This window comes from Phyllostomus hastatus, unplaced genomic scaffold, assembly GCF_019186645.2.
Source record: "Phyllostomus hastatus isolate PE091 unplaced genomic scaffold, TTU_PhHast_1.1 phas_scaffold_317, whole genome shotgun sequence".
Taxonomy (NCBI): domain Eukaryota; kingdom Metazoa; phylum Chordata; class Mammalia; order Chiroptera; family Phyllostomidae; genus Phyllostomus; species Phyllostomus hastatus.
Window position 1 is genome coordinate 3,096,769 of NW_025334023.1, and position 23,781 is coordinate 3,120,549.

Below are 23,781 nucleotides of genomic sequence, written 5' to 3' on the forward strand. Positions count from 1 at the left end.
GCCACTCTTCCTCGAACCCCACACTCTAGAGAACTACTTGTGGTTCTTTAAAGGAGAACGAGCCTTCTCACCTCCAGACCTAGTACTTGCTGTTCCCTTCCCCTGAAACACCCTCTGTTCCTCCTACATCTGGGTAACTCCTGCTCCTACTCTGGAACTCAGCTCGCAGAAGTCCTCCAGAAAGTCTTCCACAAGCCCCCGAATCTGAGTAGGGGCCCTTCCTAAGCCCTTCCATGGCACCCTATGCACCCCATGGCAACACTTTCAGTTTGTAGGGTAATCGCTGTAGTTGCTCATTTACTCTCTGGACTCTTAAGTGCAGCAACAGCACCCCAGCGTGCCTGTGCCTGCAGCTCGGAAGGGTCATTATAAATGCCTGCTGCGCCCACAGAAGAATGTCAGTCTGAGGTGTGGAGAAGAAAGAGCTCAGGAAGTCCTTGACACTTACTACATGACCTTAGGGGATTAACTATATCTATACTACCTGCCTTGCAAAATTGTCATAAGCATCAGCGAAGAACAGATAGAAAAGCTCTTTGAATGACAAATATACGCTTTAAAGGGACTTAAGAAGGGAAAACCAGAATACAAGTACTCCAAGCACAGCAACAATAGAAAAATAAAAAGCAAAAGAAAAAAAATTGGTTCTTTTCTTCAAGTAGTTTACAAAGACACAAAAACAGATACACACACACATGCACCGAATACTGATGACTGGGAACCGATATTTGCTGACTGCATGAATATACACAAAGGCAGTGTGGGTAGTGTTCTCCCCGGGAGGCTGCAGACTTCCCCAAACATATCATGCCCTAGAATCTTGAGCGAACACCAGGATGTTGTTATAAATGATCATTTAGGCTAAATATGATCAGCAATCCATGCATTTAAATATTTGCTGAGCACCGACCATGTAGGCAGGACATTTGAGAGGCCTAAAGGTACATATATCAGAAATGGATCTGCCAGGTAAAACACAGATAACACAAGATAGAAAGTGATGAATGACAAGAGGAAGCTACAACATGTAATGAAAACTCAGGAGAAAGATATCTGCTTATGGGACCTGGAGGACACGTGGAGGTGACGTTTGCCTTAAGTCTTGAATAATGGCTAAGGTGTGGACCTGCGACATTAGAAAGAAAAGCTAGAGTGAGGAAACAGTTTAAGCAAAATTGGAGAAACTTAAAAAAAATATATGTGTGTGTGTGTGTGTGTGTGTGTGTGTATGAGATAAATTATAAATGGTACTATTTGGCTGGAAGTATAAGAGAATAAAGTTGGAAAAGGGAGATTATAACCAGAAAGAAGTGTAGCTTGAAAATTATAGCCTTTTAGACTTTATTTTCAACATTATTTATTCAGCCTTGACCAGTGTGACTCAGTTGGGCATTGTTCTACAAAGCAAAAGGTCGCCAGTTCGATTCCTGGTCAGGGCACATGCCTGGGTTGTGGCCCAGTCCCTGGTTGGGGTGTGTGCCAGAGGCAACCAAATGATGTTTCACTCCATCCCGTTCTTCCTCCCTTCCCTTCTCTTTAAAAAGTAATTTTAAAAGAATCTAAAAAAACCCCCACATTATTTATCTAGCATCATCACACATTCTCCCCCCTTCCTTCCCTTTTTCTTTCTGCCTGCCTTTCTCATTCTTTTTCTCTCTGTTTACTTGTTCATTTTCTCTTGGGGAGTAATAAGACAGAATCAGAGTCGGAGAGCCAGTGAGTGGACTTACAACAGCTCTGGGGAAAAACAATGGATCTTAGTTTCAAGAAACTAATAGGCTTGAACTTCCTCTATTTCATCATAGTATGAATTATTAAACACTGTTAAAAAGCCCTGGCTGGTGAGGCTCAGTGGACTGAGTGCTGGCCTGTGAACCAAAGGGTCACTGGTTTGATTCCCAGTTGGGGCACAAGCCTGGGTTCTGGGCCAGGTCCCCCATAGGGGTGTGTGAGAGGCAACCACACAGTGATGTTTCTCCCCCTCCCTTCCCCTCTCTCTAAAAATAAATAAATAAAATCTTTAAGAAAAATAAAATAAAAACTGTTTAAAAACCCTTTTTAAAAAATATTTTTAAAAAGGTACTCACTGATTTCTTATTAGGTTGGCTGCTGTCATATCCAGTGGTAATGTCTCGTACATGCAATATAGCAAATGTCCCACAAAATTTTGGATATTCTTTTGGAGAATCAAAATTACGAAGCCTTTCAAATATACTTTTGATGGTAGTTGGATCATAACACAAGAAATATGAAGTTTTTGAAATGTGATAACCATACCTGCACCAAGATTTAAAGAGTTCAAATCAGATTTCAGATAACTCTTTAGAAAAGTATGTATTACAGAGAAACCAGTTATAGAATTATGTAGAAAGTAGCAGTCCTTTATTCAGACAATTTTAGTACTTTTTAAAAAGGACCATTCCTCAAAAACAAATTCAGTGGGACTTACTTTTCATAAACTTTAATAAGCTGCTGATTCAGTGTCACATTCCTGGTTTCCAGGTAAGATGCCATCTCAGCAACAACCACGGCTGCGCTCACCCCGTCTTTGTCTAGAACTGCGGTTCCACACAGAAAGCCTGAGAATTAAAAAAGAAGAAAAATGTAAGCCTGCAATACTTTCCATAGTTCTACATTTCTCCAGAAGGAGCGATGAATTAAAAGCCTAGTAACAAATGAAACCCATTGATACTGAAGGTATTTAGGGGACCTTTAGGTGGCTTTTTTTTTCTCTGATGAGAAATGAATCTACACATTTGTGAATGCTCTGTGGTTTTTACAACTCAGAATACAAAACCAAAAGACAAAAATTCCTCTCTATAGAATTACTACATTTTTTTTAAAATGCTGTCATTCAAATTTCAAATATTTTAATATTTACTACGTACCAATAGACTCTTCAAATGCAAAAAGGACTTCTTTCCCATTTTCCAGGAGGTCTTTTATCCTACTTCCAATCCATTTAAAACCCGGTAATGTTTCCTGAAATGCAGAGGAGGCCACTCTTGTTAAGTGACTCTCTCACAAATACATATTAGAGAAAAGCCCCTAAATGCACTATATAACACTCTCATAGTGATCTTCTGTTATGGTGTTTGGTCCACAAAGGTTTATATAGTGAGCCTTGGCTGGTGTGGCTCAGTGGGTTGAGTGCGGGCTGCGAACCAAAGGGTTGCTGGTGCGATTTCCAGCCAGGGCACATGCCTGGGTTGCAGGCCAGGTCCCTAGTGGGGGACACATGAGAGGCAACCACACATTGACATTTCTCTCCCTCTCTTTCTCTCTTCCTTCTCCTCTTTCTAAAAATAAATCAATAAAATCTTAAAAAAGATTTATATGGTGGTAAACATACAGTCATAAAGTACATGGGAACACACGCTGCCAGGACCAATGACCTACTATTTATCAACCACAGTAATAGGTGATTTACACCAAATATAATCCCATATTTACAAGTGGTGACACGTATAGTCACAAAGTAACATGTTATTACCATCTACTATTTATCAAACAGTGTAACAAGTGTTTATATCATTATCATTTTTTAAAACTTATTTTATTGATTTTTGAAGGTGGGGGAGAGGGAGAGAGAAACATTGATTTGTTGTTCCACTTATTTATACATTCAAATATAAATAAGTTGCTTCTTATATGTGTCCTGGCCAGGGATTGAACCCACAACCTTGGCATATTGGGATGATACTATAATCAACTGAGCTACCTGGCCAGGGCCATTATTTTTTTTTAAATTCTCACCCGAGGATATTTTTTTTTCATTGCTTTTAGAGAGAGAGGAAGTGAGAGAGGAAGAGAGAGACAGAAACAAAGACAGAAGAATTGACTGGTTGTCTCGCATACACTCCCAGCAGGGGATCATACACCTCTGTGCCCAGACCAGGGATGGCACCCTTCGGCCATGGGACAAAGCTCCAACCAACTGAGCCACAGAGGCCAGAACCCAGTATCATTTTTAATGCTCACAAAAACTCTGTTGCTGAAACAGGCTCAGAGGTTCAGTAAATTTGCCCAAGATTATGCTGTATACAAGAGATAGAGGTAGGATTCAACTGCACTGCATCTCAGAAACTGTCCTTAAAGTATTATTATAAAGCACTAAAATAAGAATACTTACGAAGATTGTGATCTAGTCCCCTTAAGTAATCAAAGGCCACGGAACTTCAATGATGCAGTTTCAACATTATTACAACATATGCCTGAACCAAGCATCTTTTACCTTAACACCAAGCCCTTGTTTGGTAATTAGATTTGAGGACTTTGCATCTGACAGCTATTGTTCCCTTTACAGACGGGAACTGTTTCAGAGTCAACAGAAAGAGCATGTGATACGCCCTGTCTCCAGAGTGCACCATTCTAATTCACCTCTCTATCTCTTCACTGGAAAATAAAAATAAAAGCTAAAACCACATGCCATCCCTACTTCCAACAATAAAAACAAGGAAGCAAATTTACACTATTGGTTTTTGGAATAATTTCTTTTTTCTCTTTTGTGCTCATTATACATATTCTTGCCATAAATAGAAATAATAAATATGTTAATTTAACATTACTGTAATTCAGACTCTTAGGCTTAAATAAAATTTCACTTTCTTCTATTTTGCTGTTTGCATTTTAGAAAGCCTAAGGTTGAAAACTCTATTTCACTAAGACAAGTACAATTGTCTTTTCTTCAGCCAGCTAATGTTAAGACCTGTAGCTGGACTGTGGCTCAAGAAAACTGTCCAGAGGTGACATTTTTACTGATATTTGGCAAAGATGGCAGAGGAGAAGCAACTTAATTGACATTAGTCCTAGTAGCTGTTAAAATGGCCAGTTTAATTGCCTGAGGCTCCCAAGGTTAGTGATCTGTGCTGAGAGGCATTATTTGTTTTTTGAATGTAGAATTATTGGATCTTAATTTGCAATTTAGAAGACTACTTAAAGTTTCTTAAGACTGAACTTGAAGAGCCTAAACAAGTAGTCCATGACACCTACAACGTTTTGCAGTGGAGTTTATGTTACTGATGAGGTCACCAGGTGCCATATTTTCTCAGTATGAAAACCAGATACTGTTGTATGGAATAATAACCATTAATGCAATTTTTAAAGAACATTTTATCTTAGTTTCGGACATTCACACACTGGATGAATTTGGCTGAAGTGTCTAAATCATCAAAAAGATAAAGTGTGAGCAAAATTAGAAAAACGTAAGAATTATACATGAAATTAATAAAAGTCAGTTTTGGTGGGGAGACAGCTTGAATTTACAGAAATAGGTTTAGAAAATTAACAGAGATATTATCTATTCTTACTTCAAAATGAAACCCTTCTTTAAGTGCAATGGCCCTCAGAATCTTGGAAGAGACCGTGGTGGCTAACATACAAACGTTCTTCATGTCAGTGTTTTGTGATTTATTTTTCTTCCAGCAATCAAACATCCACCACCCGAACAGAGCTGCCAACTCATTTCCCGTGAAGACTTTCCAGTGACCGCTGTGGAGAAAATAAAAGGTCAAGCCAAGACTTTTATAGTTTCTCATTATATCTTCTTGACCCAAGACCTATAAATTATCACCCTCCATATAGGAAAACTCAAGAACTATTGTATGGAATTTTTAAGAAAACATTTACTACTACTTTTCTAACCGACCATAGGTAAGCTTAGGGTAGAAATGGTAGCAATGTCTTTTGAAAAACTATCACTTTTACTTCCCTACTTAATGAGAAAGAAGTTAAAAACATGATGTCCATTCTATGTAAAGACAGTTGTCACAACAGTATAATGGCAAAAATATACAGCCACTCAAGGGACCACAACTGGGAAAGGATCACATTGATAAGCAGTCTGTTGTAATACTATGCCATTTTAAAATTTAATATTTTAAACAACATTTAAGGATGGGAAAACTCACAGTATGATATCAAGTGAAAAATAATCGATATAAAATTATACACAGGGTGGGACAAAAGTAGGTTTACAGTTCTTCATATGGAAAATAAATCAATAATTAATAAATAATACAAGAATAAACTATTTTATGTACTCACAACTATAAACCTACTTTTGTCCCATCCTATATAGTATGATCACAATTTTGTAAAAACAAATATATCTTAAATATTTGAGTAGAAAAAACTTAGAAAGGAAATGTTAAAATCAACGTAGGTGTTTATTCCTAGATAGTAGGCTTACAGGAGATTTCTTATTTCTGTATTTATTTTAGCATTTCCAACAAGTCTGTAAGACTTAAAATTAAAAATTGTTTTTCAAAATTTAAGCTTTTAATCAGACGACAGGTTCTACTGACTTCTCCTGAAGTTCTGCCACTGCCAGTCGGTCCGCGTCGGGATCTGTGGCCACCACTATCCGGGCGTTTTCTTTCTCTGCCAGTCTCAAAGAGAGCTCCTGAAACAGGGACCCAAAGAGCTGGATTGCATTTAAGACGTTAAATTCAATGTCAATATTTCTAAATGTAGGCACTATGTCAGTGACATGAATTTCAGAAGAAATATAATTCAGCTATATTTAAAATAAGCCTAGAAGTAGGGCTATATCTACCATAGAGATTTCAAACAAAAAAGAATGGCTCCGATATAATTTAAAAGATGTAAACTAAAGTGGATTCTGCTTTTGTAAGTATCTTTGAATTGCCAATGAGTTCTATCTATCTGATGAAGTACAATACACTAATAATAATTTAAGGATAGAGAAGCATACCAGCACAGATTCTCCCTCTTCAGGGTTTGGGCATTTAACGGTGGAAAAGTCTGGATCCGGATCTTTCTGTTCTGGGACCGGAATTGGAGGCTTAAAACCGAACACTTGAAAAGCCAACTGCACGTAGTCATGTCCGACCCCATGAAAAGATGTATGTACAAATTTCAAGGTGGTCTTTGAGTTTAATTCCCTGTGAAGGAAAATCATCATTCAATCAATCATAAAATTCATTACTTGTGATATAATTAAAATAAGCTAGAGAAAAAGCTAACATCTATTTTGTAGGATAAGGAAAACATACTCAGCCAGCCATGAAGCTTTCTAATAATAGTGTTAGCTATTTATGCAATAGTTAATGAAAATATGGAAAAAGAAAAGGAAAAATAAGATTCTAGAGAAAATCTGTTGATCTTAAATAAAGGGAATTTACATATTTAGCTATCTTTTTTTAACTGCTTTACTGAGAGGTAATTAATATACTATACAATGCATCCATTTAAAGTGTTTAATTCAATGTCTTTCACTATATTCAGAGTTTTTCAACCATTTTCATAATCAATTTTAGAACATTCTCATTAACCCCCCCACCCCCAAAAAAACCTCCAGACCCCATAGCTGCCACTCTCTAACCCTCCCATTCCTCCCAACCACAGGTAGCCACCAGTGTACTTTCTGTCTGTTTCTGTCTCTCTAGATTGTCTACTCTGGACATTTCAGGTACATGGAATCATATAATACGTGGTCCTTGGCGGCTGGCTTCTTTTTCTTAGGTATTTTCCAGGCTTACCATGCTGTAGTATGCATCCATAATTCATTTCTTTTTACTGTTGAATAATATTTCATTATATGGATATACCATATTTTATTTACCTCTTCATCAGTTGATGGATATTTAGGTTATTTCTACTTTTTGACTATTATGAACAGAATTATTTAGCTATAATTTCAAATATAATAATCGGCCAATACTTTTTTATCCCTATTTCTTTCTCTTATTCATTTCTTTTTCTTTTTTCTTTTTATTTATTGTTGCTCGAGTATAGTTGTCTCCATTTTCCTGCTACCACTTTCCCCTGCCCCACCCTCAGTCTTACTTGTTGATCTTATTCTGAGGTAATGCTATTCTATATTCCCACTCGGTACCTGTAAAAACATATCTTTTTCAGATCTTCCATGTATCTCCTACAAATGTCCTGCAGAGGATCTCTCTTCAGCGGGCTGGTATCCACTAAATTATCATTCCAGGAACCATTCCAGGGCTCCACACATTCTTCTATACATTTCAGGATTTCTTTGTCATGAGGAGATGTGATCTGAGCCCCTGTTTCCCAGTAAACCTAGACAATAAGTAAATACAGTTATAAATACTTAAAATGTTGATCAGATATTTTCTTAGCTACAGTAGAGATATTTCACTTTAAAAAGAAGCAGGATAATTAACCAAATAGAAAATGTCAGCACAGAACTAGTATAATAAATACCAAGGTACACTGATGGCAATAATTACACAGGGACTCTTCAACAAAATGATCATTTATTCTTTCTCTTTTAGAAGTATACTTTAATAAAATAGGGCATCACTATGACAACATTATAACATGCACATACCGACATATCCAATCAAACTCTTATATTAACTATATACCTAAGATAATCTAAGCAACCATGGAATATCCAGAAAATGATACTGTAAAATTTTAGTATTATAAAGTGGTTCTGTTAGTGATAAAGAAGAAATTATTTTTAAGTTATAAATTAAGGTAGAATTTATGTCACAACAAATAAAGTCTATGAAAGACCGTGTTAATTATCCCATATATACTTTATGCATTTTCAGTACTTAATGAAAATACACTTTATTACGTTGTCAGTTTGTCAAGTAAGAAGTATTAGAGACAGGTAGTAAAAAAAGGCAAAAAAATGCGTATCTCTGATTCACAGGATATCAAACTTAGAAAGGACTCTGCTTAGGGACATCTATGCTGACTTCAGCCTTGTATTTGACATGAATCCCCTCTACTGCATCCTCAGTGAAGGAAAGAATATACTTGAATATGCACTAGGCACAAAGTTCTGTGCCATGCAATATGGTGGGCAAGATAACCTGAGAATTCTCACTGTATAAAAACCTCAAAATTCTAGATAAAGTAGAAAAAGTATTATCTCAGATGCATAGCTTAGTTCACAAGAAGGAAAGGGAAAACTCCAGGTGGGGGGAACAAAGGAAAGAATTGAAAAGCAGAGTGATGAGGCTGTGGGGCTGATGCTGTGGCTGCCTGGGGTTTAGCAGCTGCCCATTTATCTGGTTCTGGAGTTGTGGAAAGGAGGAAATTTTCCACTGAGACACCCCTCAGTGGAAATACAGAACAGAAAAACTTCTGCCCACTATTATAGAGAGATAGTGAGGAAGCATGTCTAGGTTTTTTTCGTTCTGAGTGATTTAGAAAAATTCAAAGCTGAGGTCTGAATTAACTCAGAAATTGCTCCCAGTCAGCGAAACTCCCAAGGTTCCTGCAGAAATTAAAAGCAAAAACAAAAACTGCTGTGAAGGGATGTTCCCACATTCCATGCCACAAAAAAAGATTCTACCCATAGGCCCTGAAAGCTCACTGTGAGCATCTACAAAAAATGAGAAAGGAATCCTGGCCTTTTTCCCAGCCCACTTTTTCTTGCCTTGTATGTGGACACGATGCCTGGAGATACAGTAACCATCATGTGAGGACCACACTTGAGGGAAAGGCTGAAAAAAAAAAAATTGGCAGAGATGCTAGGCCTGCTATCATGGAGCTGGAGAACAACGCCAGCAGCCACCAACCTGTGGACTTTTTGTTATGCAAGAAAAATTGACATTCATCAGCTTAAGCCACTTTTCTGGGTTTTCTGAACCTACAATGGAAAGTATCTCTACCTGATAAAGTAACAACAACAAAAAAATCCATGCAATATATTCCAAAATATACCCAGGAATAGGGCTTTAAAAGGAATGTAAAAAAAAATCTATTTAAAGAAAATTTTTAAAATGTTACTAAAGAATCTAAAAGAACTCTTAAGAGAATAGAAAGATAAATCCTGTTCATGAATAAGGAGACTCAGTAATATTATAAAAATACTGAAACTTCATAAATTAACCTGCCACTATAGATGATAAGAATAATATCAACAGCTAACATTTAGTGAGGATTTATCGGAGCCAGACACTGTAGTAGTATTTTACACTCATTATCTGCCTTAACCCTCACTCTCACACTGTGATGTTGGTTCTACTATGTCCCCAGTTTATAGATGGGGGAACCAAAGCACAGAGAAATTAAGTTATTTGCCTCAAACCACAAAGCTTCTGAGTCCCAGAGGTAGGTTTCAAACCCAAACCATACTTTTTTCTTTTTAAGATTTTATTTATTTATTTTTAGAGAGGGAAGGGAGGGAGGGAGAGAGAGTGAGAGAGAGAAACATCAATGTGCGGTTGCTGGGGGTTATGGCCTGCAACCCAGGCATGTACCCTGGCTGGGAATCAAACCTGGGACACTTTGGTTCCCAGCCCGCACTCAATCCACCAGGGCTACGCCAGCCAGGGCTCCAAACCATACTTTTAACTGCTGTTCTACACTGACTATATAAATCTGCCTGCATGTATGAACAAAGATTATGTAGGAGAACATTCATTGTAGGGCTGTTCGTAACCAGATGATCAGAAACAAATGAAATACTCATCAACAGAGGAATAATTAAATAAACTAGGATTCATCTATACAGGTTTTTAAAGACCAGTGAGGCAGACAGATCTATCTATCTATCTATCTATCTATCAATGAATCAATGGAGAGAATGATCTTGAATGATCAGACTGTTTCATACTGCTATATGAAAAAAGCAAGGTGCAAAACACTGTATAGAGTACCCCACCATTCATGGAAAAAAAGGAGGCAATGACAAATGCATATCTGATTATATACATGCTTAGACTATCTCCAGAAGGAAACTATAACTGGAAACAGTATTTGCATCTGAAAGAGGTACTGGGGAAAAAGGGATGGGAGAGGTAATTTTTATTGTTTAACTTTTTAGGCTGTTTAACTTTTATACTTTTTATCTTATATTTTAAGAAGAGGAAATCTTTGACGGTTTACTGTGTGGCAAATATGTTCAAAAGCAATGAACATTAAAACAGACTAAGTCCCTCCACCCATGAGCTTACAGTGGGAATGCGGTCAAACAAACATGTCAACAAACAAGATAATTCATTATAAAGAAAGCAGGTAATTAGAGAGGGACGTAAGTTCTGTGAAGAAAATAAACAAGACGTCAGCAGGTCACTGAGGGAAGGTGCTTTAGATATGGTGACCAGGGGAGGTCTCTTCAGGGAAGAAACAGCTGGGCAGGAAGCTGAAGGATGTAAACAGGCCAATCTGCAAGATCTGGGGAAGAGAGACCTGAGCAGAGGAAAACACAATTATGAAGGTTCAGAGGTGGGAAAGGGCTTGGTACACAGGAGGAACTGGAGGAACAGGAAGAAGAGGCAGTGTGACTGACTTGTAGTGAGCACAGGACAGCAACGAATGAAACGAGGGTGAGGAGGCAGGCAGGAGACAGAGGCCCATGAGCCCTAAGGTAGGGAGTTTGGATTTTGTCTGAAGAATGAGAAGCCACTGAAGAATTTTCAAAGCAGGGAAGTCACATGACCTGTTTATATTTTAAGCGATCATCTGGTCCTTTGGTGGAGAACAGATGGCGGGGGAGAACAATGGAGGCAGAGGAGAGACCAGCTGGGAGGCTGGAGTTTAGACAGAAGACAACAATGCTTTGGAATGGTGGTGGTAGAAGGTATGGACAGAAGTAAACATATTCAACATACATCGTATATTTTGGATGTACAATGTGTAAACCTGTTAGTGGATTAAATGTCAGGAGTGAAGGAGCGGTAGTATCAATTTGCAGAGACAGGAAGACTGAGAGGAACACATTTGGGTGTGCATGGGGCAGGCTGTAGGGGAATCAAGACCTCTTCTGGAGACACTAATTCCGACATGTCTGCTAGACATCCCAGTGGATAGCAAGCAGGCAGCTGGATGTAGGAGTCTGATGCTCAGAGGAGATCTGGGTTATTAGCTCTCTTGACAGTTGACCTTTCTCTCCTTGAAATCTTTATTTCTTTGTTTGTTTTTTAAGATTTTATTTATTTATTTTTAGACAGGGGAAGGGAGGGAGAAAGAGAGGGAGGGAGAAAGAGAGGGAGAGAAATACCTATGTGTGGCTGCCTCCCATGCATCCCCCACTGGGGGACCTAGCCTGCAATCCAAGCATGTGCCCTGACTGGGAATCGAACCCAAGACCCTTTGTTTTACAGGCCAGAACTCAATCCACTGAGCCACACCAGCCCTTTGGTTTTTATGACACCAAAATTTTCTGGTTTTTCTCCTATCTCCAGCACTTCTTCTTTTTCCCTTCTTCTTCTTTTTGTTTTTTTTTTTAAGATTTTATTTATTTATTTTTGGAGAGAGGGAGAGGGGGAGAGAGAAGGAGAGAAACAGCAATGTGTAGTTGCCTCTTGCACACCCCCTACTGGCCTGCAACCCAGACGTGTACCCTGACTGGGAATCAAACCAGTGACATTTTGGTTCACAGACCTGCACTCAATCCACTGAGCCACACCAGCCAGGGCCCAAATACTCTTAAATACTCTAATATGTATGGTGATCCCCAAATCTATAACTTCAGCCTATATTTCTTCCCTGAGCACCAGATCTATGTATCTAACTGTGTGTAGGACGTTGCTATCTGGTTGAGCAAATATCTTAAACTTAATATATCCAAAACTGAGTTAATCATGCTTCTTCCCTACCTCTGTGACTGGCAATACTACCCACCTAGCTGGCCAAGGCCCCAATCTTAGATTACTATTAAATCTTATTGTTTTCAGTAAAACAGAGTCCAGTGTACCTGGAGACCTCCGCACAAGAAGAAAAACAAATATAAGGCCCTGGCTTATCGCCCAAGAGCCCCAAACATGGACTCGGTACTGTGCTATGTATGTGCTGTTTGCACCCCCAGGGCCACTCTTCTCCTGTCCCCACCCTGCTTTCTGTCACGGAGGCTGACACATCAAGTGGGGCCTGTGGCCAGTGGGGCAGAAGGTTAGAGGTGAGGACAGTGATTCTTCAAAGTACTATTCCTCTGGCTTGCTTTCTGCAAATTCCACCAATTCTTTAAGTTTTTGATACAGTATGATTTTATTTTTGAAATGGTAAAGACGATGGATTTGGCATAGAATGGGGAAATCAAGGGCAGGAAGATATTTGAAGTAAAGAGACCAATAAAGAGACTTTTGTAATGATAGTACATGTTGAGAAGTAATAAGGGCCATTAGAGATGCACATTCTTTGAGGCCTCAATGTTTTTATCTTCCTGTCCTCAATGTCTAGCTCTGCTTCTTGGTATAGAAAATATACTCAGCACTTATTTAAATAAAATAAAAGCTATGTAAATAAGCAAAGGATAGGAGTCCAAGGTTTACCTTGTATCCATTGTCTTCTTTGCGGTTGTGAGATGCTGTAATCATCACACCTGCAACTGCTTTGAGCTCCTGGACTGCATATGGCTGAAACAACAGTGACAGTATAATTTCATTTTGCTTTCTGGCTATGCATACAGTTGACATCAGAACACCTTTGACTAAATAACAGTAAAAGACATTAAGATGTAAATAGCTTAAAACCTCAGCCACCAACTCTGGTTCATTGGGTTGGGCCCATTTCTAAAAGGTCACCAATAACCACCTGTTAGGGTAAATGGATTTCCCCTCTAGACTCATTTAACTTAGTCCTATAAATGTTTTTTATTATTTTTTTAAAAGATTTTAATTATTTATTTTTAGGTCTCTGCTGGGGACCTGGTTCACAACCCAGGCATGTGCCCTAGACTGGGAATTGAACTGGTGACCCTTTGGCTCACAGGCCAGCACTCAATCCACTGAGCCACACCAGCCAGGGCTGTTTTTTTATTATTTTGTTAATTTCAAAAATATCTAATAAGCACTCACTATATGTCAGGCACTCCTCTACACTCTGGAGATATGAGTGGTGAATATAATCATAAAATGTTAAGAGCTGGAAGTAAATTTAGAAATCACCTAACCCGCCACATTTTAAACCGAGGTTTATCCAACATTATACAATCATAAGGGGGGAGATTCAAGAGCAGCACATCTGTCTCTTGTGTTCCAATTTGAAAATCTGTACATATATTCTGTTACTATCATATAAAGGTCAACTCACCCTCTTTGCTTCCAAACATAATTCTTTTTTTTTTAAAGATTTTATTTATTTATTTTTAGAGAGGGAAGGGAGGGAGAAAGAGATAGAGAGAGAAACATCAATGTGTGGTTGCTGAGGGCCATGGCCTGCAACCCAGGTATGTGGCCTGACTGGGAATCGAACCTGCGACACCTTGGTTCGCAGCCCGTGCTCAATCCACTGAGCTACGCCAGCCAGGCAACCAAACATAATTCTTAGAGGTTGGATTTTTCTTTTTGTTTGTGGTAGTTAGTGTTTGTCTACCTAGGATGTTCCCCCTACTCCTCTACCATTATATCCAACTTCTCTCCTCCTGGCAGGGGAGGTATGGACACATGATCCAGTTCTGAGCTGAGTAACGTACCCCCTGGCGATTTAGTTCAGAAACTGGTTAAGAATACGCCTGGTCGGAGTCGTTTCTAAGATGTTTCTGCTGCAGGTAGACAAGGAAGAATGCCTTTCAACTCAAGGTCTTGGTGATAAAGGGTGTGAATCTGACGCTGCGGAAAAATAACTTCCCTACCAACTGGAGCAAATCTACCTTCAACAAGAGAGGAAGAGGCCGCACAGGGACTGAAGTACTTGGGACTGGCAACCCAGTGGCAGAATCCGGCAGAAATGTTCTAAATTTCTGGAGCCTCCCTGGTTTCTGTCATTCATTAGACTCAATTGTCTAAAAATTTCTTCCATTCTTAGAGCCACTCAGTATATTTCCAGTAAATCACTAGCCACCATTTATAGAGACATTATCTCTTCCTCAAACATTTGGTAAATCCTGCCTGTACAATCATCTAGAATTGGCACATTTAACTTGAGAAGATTAAAAAATATATATCAGTTCAGCCCTGGCTAGTGTGGCTCAGTTTGTTGGGCACATTCCTGCAAAGCAAGAGGTCACTGGTTTGATTCCCCGTCAGGGCACATGCCTGGGCTGCAGGTTTGGTCCTGGGTCAGGATATACAAGAGGCAAACAATTGGTGTTTCTCTCTCACATCAACGTTTCTCTCCATCACTTTCTCCCTACCTTACCCTCTCTCTAAAAATAAAAAATAAAATCTTTAAAAAATGTTATCAGTTCAATTTCCTTAGTGGTCAAAGCCTATTCGGGTTTTTCTACATCAGTTTTGATGTATTGATTATTCTAGGAAATTGGCCAGTTCATCTAAGCTTTCACATTTATTTGTAATATGTTCAGAATATTATGGTTTTCTTAATCTCTGCTATATTTACTACTCATCTTTTAAATTTCTTTTTGTTTTTTCTCTTTTTTCTTGAGCACCCTTGCTAAAGATTTATTTTATTAGTCTCTCCAGAGAGCCAACTTATGCTTTTGTTGATACCCTCTTTTCTTTCTTTTTTTTTTTTTAAAGATTTTATTTATTCATTTTAGAGAGGGAAGGGAGGGGAGAGAGAGAGAGAGAGAGAGAGAGAGAGAGAGAGAGAGAGAGAGAGAGAGAGAGAGAGAGAGAGAGAGAAACATCAATGTGCGGTTGCTGGGGGTCATGGCCTGCAACCCAGGAATGTACCCTGGCTGGGAATCGAACCTGGGACACTTTGGTTCCCAGCCCGTGCTCAATCCACTGAGCTACGCCAGCCAGGGCGATACCCTCTTTTCTTTATTTCGTATTTAATTGATTTTTCCTCGTATGTTTATTATTTCCTTCCTTTTACTTTATTTGGATTTACTCTGTTTTCATTCTAACATACTAAGTTAAAGGCTTAGCTCATCATTTTAAATCTCATTTTCCTAATATAGTCATGGACTATGAATTTCCCTTTAAGTAGGGCTTTATTTATAGCCCATAATTTTTGCTATTTATTGTTGCTCAGTTTTAAATACAGGCAGTCCTTGCTTTGCACAGTTCTGATATATATGAATTTCTGACACTATATTTTATTTTATTTAAAAAAAAATTTTATCCTCACCCAAGGACATTTTTTAACTGCTTTTACCTAGAGAGGAAGGGGGAGAGAGATATACTGACTGGTTGCTTGCTGCATGTGCCAGGACCGAGAATTGGACCCAAAACCTAGGTGTATGCCATGACAGGGAATTGAACTTGCAACCTTTTGGTTACAGGACAATGATCTCACCAACTGAGCCACACTGGCCAGAGCTCTAACATCATATATTAGTTAAATAATACCACTCTTCCCACAACATGTTCAAATTTCAGTACAAACTTGGCTGCTAGCTCTTCAGTCCACAATAACTATGTAGATAAGAGATCCATCATGATCAGTGATCAATCATGTCACTCTCTTAAGGTCTGTTAGTGACCAATCACTGAGCATGTTACTCAGCTCCACACAGACAGGAAAGCACGTAGTTGTGTCACCTCCTCATTTCCCAGTGGCAAACCCACAGGACAGCTTGCAAAAATGGATAACTGAAAGAGGGAACTGGCCAGCAAAGATGAAAATGCAGCAAAAACACAAAAAGCAATAATAGTAAAAGTGGAATTTGAATCAAATATAAATGGAGTTATAGAAAAAAATAACTGGGAATTTCAGAGACTCTAAATCTGCAACCAGCTGAGCTTAGTTAGTGGAGGCGGATATATGGACTTAAGAGGGGGATACAGTTATGATGAAAAGGATGAAGAGGTTCCTGAGGAAGTGATAGTAGCAAAACAAAGGAATTCTCAGAGATGTTTCACAATATTGAAAGTACCAAGGATGAAATGTGGAAAGCTGATCCAAACTCAGAAGTGTGACACTTGGCTAAGGTGTGGAAAAGGTGCCCGGTCACACTATCAAGGGGTACAAGGAGCAAGCACTGTTCGTACTCTTGATAAATTATTTTACAAAGGAATAAAACACTTCAGTTCTCAATGTTTTAAATTACAGTGTACTAAGTAAATATTAGCTTTATCACTTTTTATTTTCCCTATACATTTTTAACCAACAGTAAGGGTTAAGAGTATGTTTTCACAAAAAAATTTAAAGGTTACAGAGCAAATTTTCCCCATTAATTATTAACATCAATGTGCATGGTTTTATAGTCCTGCACTGCCATACAAAGTGAGGATTGCCTAGAGTTTCTAATGTCCTCTGATATCTTCCTTAACTCATAAATTACTTATATATGTGCTTTTAAAATTCCAACATTAGGTTCCTTTATTTCTAATCTTATTGCATTGGGGCCCAGGGCTATAGCTTGATAAGCAGTTCTTCAGTATTTGTGGAGATGTCCTTTGTGACCCTGCTTGATAAGAATGAATATCTACCATCACTACATACAAAGTTTACATACATGTGTGCACACACACACACAGATCAAACATGCTAACAGTGTGTTCAGACATATCCTAATTGTTTTTGCCTGCCTGATAGATTGGTTTTTGAAAGAACAGTAATAAAATAGACTACCATGATGGTGGATTTGTGCACTTGTTACAGATCAAATTCTTAGGCAGTTCAACACATGCTTATTGAATGAAAATAAATTTAGAGCAATATTTCTATTCCTTTGGCACTTCTTATGACTTAGTACAAAACTATATGCAAGACAAATATTTGAATCCTGGTTGATTTAAGAGATCTTTTCAAGAGCAGAAAACTGTAAGATCAATAACATAACACACTTACTACAAAAGGTGTAGGAACATATCTTGAAAAAAGGTATACAGGAACATCTTTGGCCAGTAAGACTGCAGCAGTGAGTTTAGCAAGCCTAAAAATTAAAAAAAAAAAAAAAAAAGATTTCACTTAGTCTTACCATACTCCTTAAAAAGCAACCTTCTGCAATAAATGTTTCATATTACAATTATTATGAATACGGAGTAGCCTCATACAATGAATTCTTATAATCACTGGTTATTTAAGCTTCATGCTCCAACTTATAAATGTTAAGTGAGATTTTTTTAAAGGAGCTGAACAAAGAAGAGAATTGACACTTTAATTTCTTTCTTTTTCCTCATTCATATTTTGATGATTCTTTTACTATGAAATAAAACCTGGAAAAGGCAAAAAGAATAGAGAAAAATGAAATAAGAGACTTTAATAAACATAATATGAATAATTACCCCCTGAAAAAAAAGTATCAGTATATCATGATGATCCATGTGTAAAAATACCCTAAAACTAATCAAATAAAACTATGAGAAAATATAAGCTATATCATTACTCCTGTGTTAAAATATAAAGTCATAAAATAAGTCGTAATATCATTCTAAATATACTTACTCTAAAAATTTTTAAATGTTACTCCTTTCTATAAAAGCTAAAGCTAATCTTTGAAATGCTTCTATTTTAGCTCTAAAATAAACATTAGCATGTGATCACATTTCTGTTTGACAGTTTCCTGTTTCAGAAATCCTACTAGATAAAAAAAATGTTTTTTTCCCCAACCATTTTAATCTCTGAAACAATTAACACTGTACCTCTGGCTGCTGCAGCTGCTAGTTACTTGCCCCCGGGTATCATACCCCACGACAAAGCCCCTCTGCTTGAAGTCTGAGAAACATCTCTCAAGGTATTTGTACATCCCCTGAAGCAGATAAACACAAAACATTAGTTCCTGACTAAAGCCTGCAGTTTCCTGTGACTTAAAATCTGTTATTTTATGTGTAGTGTGCAGCTCTTGGGCTCATAGGGATCTGGCCTCCGCCTTTATGCCCTGGTTTACCAATGTGGGAACAATACAGATCAATCCTCAAAGGTGAGATGACTAACATTTTCTTCCTGGAGTTTCAGACACATTTGATGCAGAAAAATATCAAGTAACCAACTATTAAACCCAATATGATACGTAAAACACGAGGAAAAAAAAGAGGGGACATAAGAGTCAGTAGCTAAAACAAATTGTTAGAAGAGCTAAAAGAAATTATTTCTTGACTTACGGCTCCAGAGAACAGAATTTTGACCACTTTAGGCCTTGCTAAATCATAAGCCCAAAGCTAACTAAAAGACTTCACATATTTATGATACAAACATTTTTCTTAGCAACGTAAACCACTATCAGAATATTTCTTATGATGGCTTATCCCATTTGTAATTCCTTGGTTTTAAAATCTCACAGAAAAGAAAATCCCATAAACTAGGAATATTAGCAGTCAAGGGTGATGAAAAATAATTGAAAACATCATGAGAATAGCTAAAACCATTTAATTATTCAATGGAAGATTTGCTAACTTTAACACTTTCATTTTTAAATACAACACTTTATATTGTCACAGTTCTTTAAAACTACTTTCACAAATGTTGCCACATTTAACCTTTACAACCCTGAAAAGAAAGAGATGCAATACCATTTCCATTTTTGTCTATCTTTCAACATCTCTTCAAAAAGGAAACAGAATAAGATTGATGATCCACTTAATGACTTGCCCAAGCCCATTCATTCAACTAAAACTAAGTTATACTGATTAATTAAAGACCTATATGGCAAGCAATGCTAAATAACTATGTGGCAGCAGCAAATGAGGCCCCAGAGACTTCTGGGTCCTTCTTCCACGGATCTTTCAAGAATAATTATTCTTCCTGACATATTCTCTTAGAGAGAGAGAGAGAGAGAGAATGTTCAAATTAGCTAGTTTCACTCACTTATTTCTAATGATTATACTATCCTAAAACCTCATAGAAACATATTATTCTATTATTCTCTAGTATGAAAATACATTTTATCTGATCCCCTGTACTCGGATTCTTAAGAGGGCGAGGGCTGAAGAATCAGACTCCATCTGGCTTTTCCACTCACACTGAACTCCTGTGAAAATCTGCACTTCTATAGGAAATGACTTTCAAACAGCTCCTCCGCCCCTTTTGTAAAGTCAAGGGATCTTCATTTAAAATTAAAGGTTACAAAGAAACTCCATATATAAAAAAGACGAAACAGAGGCACTTCCGGATGAGGAGCCAGGGGGAGGGAGATGGTGTGTATTCTGCCTCTTCAGTCAGCTTGCCATCTCTCCTTCCCCATCCCCTGCCTCAGCCCTTGGCTCTGGAGGATTCCCTCAGAACAAGGCTAAAGATGACTTACTGTTTGGCAGCATCGGTTAGAATTAGGACTGCTGAACATTTCTTTAGTCCAGAACTAATTTTAGTATATGCTAAATGCATTTTGGCTTCAAGCAAAAAAAAGTATAGTTCCTTGAAGCAGAGATGATTCATTGGAAAGAGAAGTAATTTGCTTACAAAATAAGCTACATAAAATGGGGAGAAATAAAATATATAGTATCATGTCCAACACTGTATTAAAGAACTCTCAAATGGATATGGATGACCATGTGAAAGGAAAATATTTTAATCGAAATTTTCCAAATAATCTGGTTAACCTTTATCAATGGCCATATGCCCAAATGAGTAATCTATATTTGTTTCTTTTATTCACTGGAAATGTCAATATTCATTTCCTGGGTGTTAAATGCAAAGTAACACTGTCAAGAAGTTGACAATGGCAACCAAAATAACACTTAATCAGAAATTTACTCTGTGACCTTGAATATACAGAAGTAACTTCTAAAATAAATCAAAGGTCAGTATTCTACATTTTTTACCTACAAGAGTACCTTCGTGGATACTAAGGTTTTATTTTTCTGTTTTAGAAAGGCACTACACCTAATTTATAAGGCAAAAAAAAAAAAAGAATAGAGTGATAAAAAGTGTACGTATAACGCTTATAATACTTACCTGTGTTGACTGTATTACTGTAAGGTCATTGATATAGCAGAACCCCGCCCCCATAGCAGAACGGAGGCCTGCAGTCCCAAACGTCATCCGGCAGCAAAGACGATCTCGCAGCTCCTTGTTCATTCCATTCCGTAGCAGATTTTCAATTTGCTCTTTTGTTTTGGGGTTCTATAAAAAAGAAATACTAAACTTAATCAGGGTCACAAGCAGAGTCCTAATATGAAGTGTTTCTGAGGAGCTAATACTATGCATATATCACGAGTTTCTACATTGACTATAAATTCCATAGTGCTACTTAATATTAGTATGCATAATAAAATAGTACCTGCCATTTACTGAGTCTCTAAAGGAGCCAAGGCTCCATTAAGAGTGATTTATATTATCTCTAATTGTCACAGTATTATTTATAACATATTCAAGAATGTTTTTAAAACAAATTGATAAGATCTACAAATCCAAAGTAAACCTCTCAGTCAAAAATGACATCAACTAGAGTCTATATTAAGTTTTAAAGCAAATATAGAAGCTACTGAGTACATGCCATAAAAACATGCGTACCCAACTACCTACACAGAACTCTGCAATTCAAAATGACCACTTAAGCCTACTGTTTTTAAAAATCACAGAAAACCATTCTATTTCACCTATACTAAGAGTTGACCATAAAAAGGTCTTAGGTGATATATGTGGACTTATTTAAGAATGAGAATGACAATTCAGTCCAAATGTGGCTTGGGAGACAGGACATGCCAACGACTATATTTTAGGATTCTGTGTTTCATCAGCACATATTTAAAAGTGGAAAAGGTTAACAGATGATAGGCAGAATTCCCTTAAAAATGGTAATCAATTACTCCCATAATGGGAATACCTTCAGTTGATAGCAGAGAACATTTTCTAAACCTCTTTATCCTCCACAGTGCCCAACCTGCACCTTGTACACAGAAGATGTTTAATATGTGATGATCTTGCAAGTAAATATTAGAAAGAGAAAATAGTAGAATAAATTTCAGTTGTCATGCAATCAAACATAAGAACTCCCAATTGAAATGAATTTCCTAAATAAGTGAATATATATATTTTAAGATAGAGGCCTATGTACAAAGTATTTCATGGGGTTTTTTGAGGCTAAATTAAATCAGAAATATACACATTATGCCATCACCCTGAAATATTACTTTGTTTAATTATCACTACATTTTCAGTACTGAGAATAGAGCCTGGCACTCAGGCGTGTGGCAGACTCCGGCCAGCAGACTTCGCCTGTTGGGACAAGTTAAAAACTTGGGTAAGAGGCACTCGTACACATTGGTGGTAGAAGAATAAACTGGTATACCCTTTCTGGAGAGCAATTTGGCAATACCTATTATATTTTTAAATGGACATAACTTGACTCATCGATTCCATTTCTGGGAATTGATCCCATGCAAATACTTGCAAACATGTCTGAAGAGGTGTGTGCTAGAAGTAATTCCCTGCTTATAATAGACTAAATAAATTAATTAATTAAAGCACCATAAATGCCTATCAGTAAGAGACTGGTTAATTAGTTTAGCTTACCAATCAATGAAATACTATCTGGCTGTTATAAAGAATGGTGTGGTTCTGTATATACAGTGATAGAAATATTTTAAGTGAGAAAAAAGGGCAAGGGGGTAGAACACTGGCAGGATAGTATACTATTATTTATATTTAAGAAAAAACATAAATCAAATCTTACAAGAACTCTTTCCTAAAAGGATAAAAAAGAGGTACACTCATCAATTCCTTTATTTGTCTAGCTTAACTCTGATAAAATCACCAGACATATAATTAGAAAGAAAAATCATAAAGCTCACTGATGAACACAGGTATAAAAATCTTAAATAAAATATTATCTTTTCATATGTCTGTTGGCCATCTGTATGTCTTCTCTAGAAAAATGTCCTTTCATGTCTTCTGCCCATTTTTTGATCAGATTATTTTTTTGTTATTGAGTTGTATGAATTTCTTATATTACAGGGTATGACACAAATAATGCCCCTTTTATTACAAAATCATAAGCATGTAATTCTGTAATATAACAATATCACACTCAAGCACACAACATGACATTTTAGGCGAAATGTTCAAATTGCTGTGAGTCTCTTGCAAGGCATTCATGTACCCTACCAACCACACTCAAGCAAGCTTTCCTTCTGCCGAACCCTGTATTTTGGATACCAATCTCTTATTGGATATACCATTTGCAAATATATTCTCCCAGTCAGTAGGCTGCCTTTTTGTTTTGTTGAAGGTTTCCTTCACTGTAAAAAAGCTTTTTAGTTTGACACAGTTCCCATTTGTTTATTTTTTTTCTTTTGTTTCCCTTACTCAAGGAGATGTGTCCACAAAGATATTACTCAGACTGATGTCAGACAGTTTACTTCCTATGTTTGTTTTCTTGAGTTTTATGGTTTCAGGTTTTACATGAAAGCAATTCTACCCATGTATTAATCCAGAGAAAACTAGAAAACTAATTTGAAAAGATATGCATCCCTATGTTCACTGCAGCATAATTTATAATAGACAAGATATGGAAGCAACCTAGGTGTTCATCAATGGATAAATAAAGATGTGGTACATGCGCACAAAGGAATATTACACAGCAATAAAAAAGAATGAATTCTTGCCATTTGTGAAACATGGAGGAATCTAGGGGGTGTTATGCTAAATGAAATAAATGGGCAGAGAAAGACAAATACTGTAGGGTTTCACTTATATGTGGAATCTAAAATCAAATCAAAATAAACAAAACAAAAACAGACTCATAGAAACAGAGACAAAAGGGATGGTTACCAGAGAGGGTTTGTGGGAGGGGAGCTGGGTAAAAGGGGAAGAGGAATTTAGTTAATAATGTAAGTTTACACAGTGACAGATGACTACTAGAATTAGTGAGGTGATCACACTGTAAAGTATAAAAATGTTGAATAATATACCTACAACTAATAAAACCAATATAAGATTGTATACCACTATACATAAGTAAAAAATAAATGTATCAAACCAAATCCAGCCATATATAAAAAGAATAATATATCATGACAACATTGGATTTTATACTAATATACAAGATTGGCATAAGATTCTAAAATGAATCACGGTTATCCACAGCATTGACAGGTT

At 37.2% G+C, this 23,781-nt stretch overlaps 1 protein-coding gene across 1 annotated transcript in view; it reads right to left on the minus strand.

The window, feature by feature from the left end:
* PGM2L1 (phosphoglucomutase 2 like 1) overlaps nt 1-23,781 on the minus strand; it is a 47,397-nt gene that overhangs the window by 10,578 nt on the left and 13,038 nt on the right. Inside the window, exons 2-12 of the mRNA XM_045818094.1 lie at nt 20,638-20,805; nt 18,390-18,496; nt 17,596-17,680; nt 13,227-13,310; nt 7,859-8,052; nt 6,716-6,905; nt 6,306-6,403; nt 5,310-5,490; nt 2,889-2,982; nt 2,450-2,579; nt 2,088-2,277 (exon numbers count right to left, since the gene is read on the minus strand). Coding sequence (XP_045674050.1) covers nt 2,088-2,277; nt 2,450-2,579; nt 2,889-2,982; nt 5,310-5,490; nt 6,306-6,403; nt 6,716-6,905; nt 7,859-8,052; nt 13,227-13,310; nt 17,596-17,680; nt 18,390-18,496; nt 20,638-20,805 — 1,521 coding nt within the window. The remainder of the gene's footprint in view (nt 1-2,087; nt 2,278-2,449; nt 2,580-2,888; nt 2,983-5,309; nt 5,491-6,305; nt 6,404-6,715; nt 6,906-7,858; nt 8,053-13,226; nt 13,311-17,595; nt 17,681-18,389; nt 18,497-20,637; nt 20,806-23,781) is intronic.